At 50.4% G+C, this 3,710-nt stretch overlaps 1 protein-coding gene across 1 annotated transcript; it reads left to right on the top strand.

Annotated features, from left to right (window-relative positions):
- Window positions 1-1,914: 1,914 nt before the first annotated feature.
- LOC309400266 (GTPase IMAP family member 9-like) lies at window positions 1,915-3,344 on the top strand (the record flags this gene model as incomplete). Its single annotated transcript, XM_081968682.1, has 3 exons — window positions 1,915-2,007; window positions 2,553-2,607; window positions 2,734-3,344. 3 exons carry the CDS (start codon window positions 1,915-1,917, stop codon window positions 3,342-3,344), a joined length of 759 nt encoding a protein of 252 aa, XP_081824808.1.
- Window positions 3,345-3,710: the final 366 nt, after the last annotated feature.

A 3,710-nucleotide genomic window follows, 5' to 3' on the forward strand; every position in this document is an offset into this window, starting at 1 on the left:
GAGTTACCTTCAAAACCTCTCCCTTTCCTGATCAGTGAACTGAGACATGACAGCATTCAGCTGAAGTTTCAGCCAGCTGAATATGGAAAGGCTACAATCTCCAACTATGTGGTAGAGTACAAGGTTGCAGGGGAAGAAAACTGGAATACTGTGAGGACAGAGGATGCCAGGGAGATATTCCTGCTGAAAGATCTGTCTCCAAACACAGAGTGCCTATTCCGGTATGCTGCTTGTTGCAATGTGGGCCATAGTAAATCCAGTGACCTGAGCCCGCCCATAAAGACCCTTCCCTCCAGCCCTCCTGAGAAATTGAGAATGGTCACTGAGGCATCTTCTGTCACCCCCATGGCCTGGATGAGTCCCAGCATTGTTGCCTCAGGAATTATGGTTGAGGAATACAAGGTGGAGTACAAAACAGTGATGGCTGCAGCTGGGAAGGACCAGTGGACTGAAAAAAGGACTGGGATAAAAACAGAATTTTATCCCATCAAAGGTCTGAAGCCCCAGACAGCTGTGTGTGATAATGGAGCTCTGGGTGTCCCCAGCGAGGAGGTGGAGGTCTCCACATCACTGGAGGAAGAAGATGCAGACAACATAGCTCGCCAGTTCCTTCAGGAAAGCTCCCTGGCGGAGGACAGACAGCCATCAGTAGTCACCCTTCCTCTGGAGAAAGTCTTCTCAGATGCCTCCGCCTCCTGTCTGATGTACCAGCTTGGAAAGCAGAACCTAGAAGTGCCCAACAAAGTGATCCTAGTAATGGGAGCATCAGGGTGTGGGAAAACCACTCTGATCAACGGGATGATCAATTACATTCTGGGTGTCCAGTGGGAAGACAATTTCAGATTCAAACTCATTCATGAAACTACCCAGAGAAGCGAAAGTGGAAGCAGGACGTCTGAAGTCACAGCCTATGTGGTGAACCATCGGAAGGGCTTCCGAATTCCCTATTCTCTCACAATAATTGACACTCCAGGATTTGGAGGCCCAAGAGACCCAGAGCAAGACAACCTGGTTGAGAAGAAGCTCCTGGAGTTTTTCTCCACCCCAGGGGGCATTGACCACGTGGATGCCATCTGCTTCGTGGCCCAGGCCTTCCTTTCCCATTCAATTGATGCCCAGAAACCCATGTTTGATCTTATGCTGTCCATGTTGGGAAAAGACATGAAGGATAACGTCCAACTCTTGATCACCTTTGCAGATGGGGGGACCCCACCTGTCCTGGAGGCCCTCAAGGAGGCTGACCTGCCGTGTGCTCAGAACAAGTCGAGTATCCCTCAGCACTTCAGATTCAACCATTCATCCCTCTTTGCTCCTCGAGAATACGGAGGAAGCCACAATGCTGCTTTTGAAATGTTCTGGAAAATGAGCACTGAGAGCATGAAGGATTTCTTTGACTCTTTAATGAAGCTGAAAACCAAAAATTTAACCATGACCATGGAGGTCCTCAAGGAACGTCAGGATCTGGAAGCTGCTCGTAGAAGACCTCCACCTCCTAAGGTTGAGCAACTGCACCCAAATAGTTTCCAGATTAGTATTGATCCGAAAGCCATTGGAAAGCCTTCCGTCTCCAGTTACCAGGTGGAGTATCGGATTACAGAAGAGAATTGGAAAAGTCTCCAGGCAAAAGGCTCTAAGGATCAATTCAGTCTGGAAGATGTCCACCCAAATCTTCAGTACCAATTCCGATGTGCAGCTGTGACTCCAGGAGGGCTCGGTCAATGGAGTGAGGCGATCACTTGCATACGTCCTACGGAGAGGCCTGCTGAGGTAACTTGAGCTTGGAGGGAGGTGGAGGAGGAGAGAGTAGAATAGCTTGTTACCAGTTGTAGGTGCTCCGTCTCTGGAGATTTTTAAGGAAAGACTGGACAGCCACTTGTCTGAAATGATAAAGGGTCTCGTGCTTGAGCAAGGGGGATGGATGAGAAGACCCCCAAAGTCTCCCACTCTGCACCCAGGGAGGAGAGCAATGGTGCAGGGGAAGTTCCCAAGGGGCAGAATTGGGTGGTGGTGGGGGAGGGCAAATCAGCATCCTTAGCCGAAGCTGCTTGCCCAGGATTGAAGGGGATTCAAGAAAGAGCCCCCCCAAAGGAGCCTCCCACCCCCCCATAACGGATTGAATTCAGAGTAGACCACCTTGGATGACTTGCTGGGAGGCCAAGGAGAGGGTGGTCGGAGAAGGGGGGAAAGCGGGGTACCTAGAGGAAGACAATCTGGAGCTGTATTAGGAGCAGCTAAAGCGGCAGACAACAGGGGCCCTTTGAGCATGGAGCTGGTTGTAGGGAGCTGCCAGCAACTTTGGACATCAACCCCCACCATTCCTGATACTCCCAAAGTGCAGGATCCCAAGAATTGAAGGGCTGCATAAAAAGGGGGGTGGCCCCTGGGGAAGGATCAGATGGGTTAGCCTTGAGGGCAGTGAGGAGGGGGTGGCAGCCTTTTTCTTATCCCTCCCTCCAAATACCTCCCTGTATCTTCCTGGGAAAGGGAGTTTTTGGCAACCTCCCTGCAAGGCAGCCTCTCCTTTGGCTGACTCTGTTTCTCTTTTCATGCAGAAATCCCGGGATTTGTGCTGTGCGACTGGTCTGGAAAGGACTATAAGCATCCGAGGTAAAGTTTTGGCCCCTGGGGGTTTGGTGGGGTGGAAGTTACTGTCCTGGGTGGAGGGAAAGGCTAGGATGGCTTTAAGCTGCTGACCGTGTCTCCTTCTTCTCTCCTCTCCCCTTTGGGTTGCAGGGCCTGAACGGAGGATCGTCCTGGTGGGCAAAAGCGGAAATGGGATAAGTGCGACCGGAAACACAATTCTGGGGAGCAAAGTCTTGAAGCTCAGTATGCCATTTTGGTCAGCAACAAAAGTAAGCCAAAAGGAGGAAGTACTGCTGAATGGCAGGAAGGTTGTGGTTGTTGATACGCCTGGCTTTTTCCATACCAGACGTTCACAGAAGGACATTGCTGCAGAAGTGAGCAAGTGCGTGAAGTTTTGCTCCCCGGGTCCCCACGTCATTCTACACGTGATACGTCTTTTTTCTTCCTCCCAGGAGGACAAGAATGTCACTCAGCAGATCAAAGAAGTTTTTGGCCCTAAAGCCAAGAATTACACAATCCTCTTGTTCACCTACAAAGATGGCTTGGAAGGTGAATCTCTAGAAAAATTTATATCTGCCCAAGGTGAAGGCCTGAAGAAATACATTGCTGAATGTGGGAACCGGATAGTGGCTTTCAGCAACAAGGCTGAAGGGGAAGAACGAGAGGCTCAGGTGGCTGAACTGATGGCCATGATTGATGATCTGGTGGAAAGGAACAGCTATGCTCCTTGTTACACAGAAGACATGATGAACGTCAAGTAAAAACACAACCTCTGATTGTTTCCCTTTCCATCAGAGACCAGAAAGTCTTTCTAATTGAGCCTCTGCTCCCGAGGTGGCAGCTCTGCCAAAGGCCACTCTCAGGCTTCAAAAGGCGACTTTGCTCTCACAGCTATTATCGCTTTTCTGCTTCAAATGAATTACGGGGGGGGGGAGGCAAGGGGGAGACAGGTTTCAGGCGTCAAGATGCCAGCTGTGGGAACCAAGGACACTTTATCAGGTGTTTACCAAGGGTTTCTCACAACAATACCAGGAGATTCCATTGGACAATGTGACCTGGTCCAATAGGGGGAGGGAGAACCTGGACTTTAGCTATGTGCCTCGGGGGGGGGGGGATTAGCTAGATCT

Source organism: Natrix helvetica (genome assembly GCF_964273705.1).
Source record: "Natrix helvetica genome assembly, chromosome: W".
Classification (NCBI taxonomy): Eukaryota; Metazoa; Chordata; class Lepidosauria; order Squamata; family Natricidae; genus Natrix; species Natrix helvetica.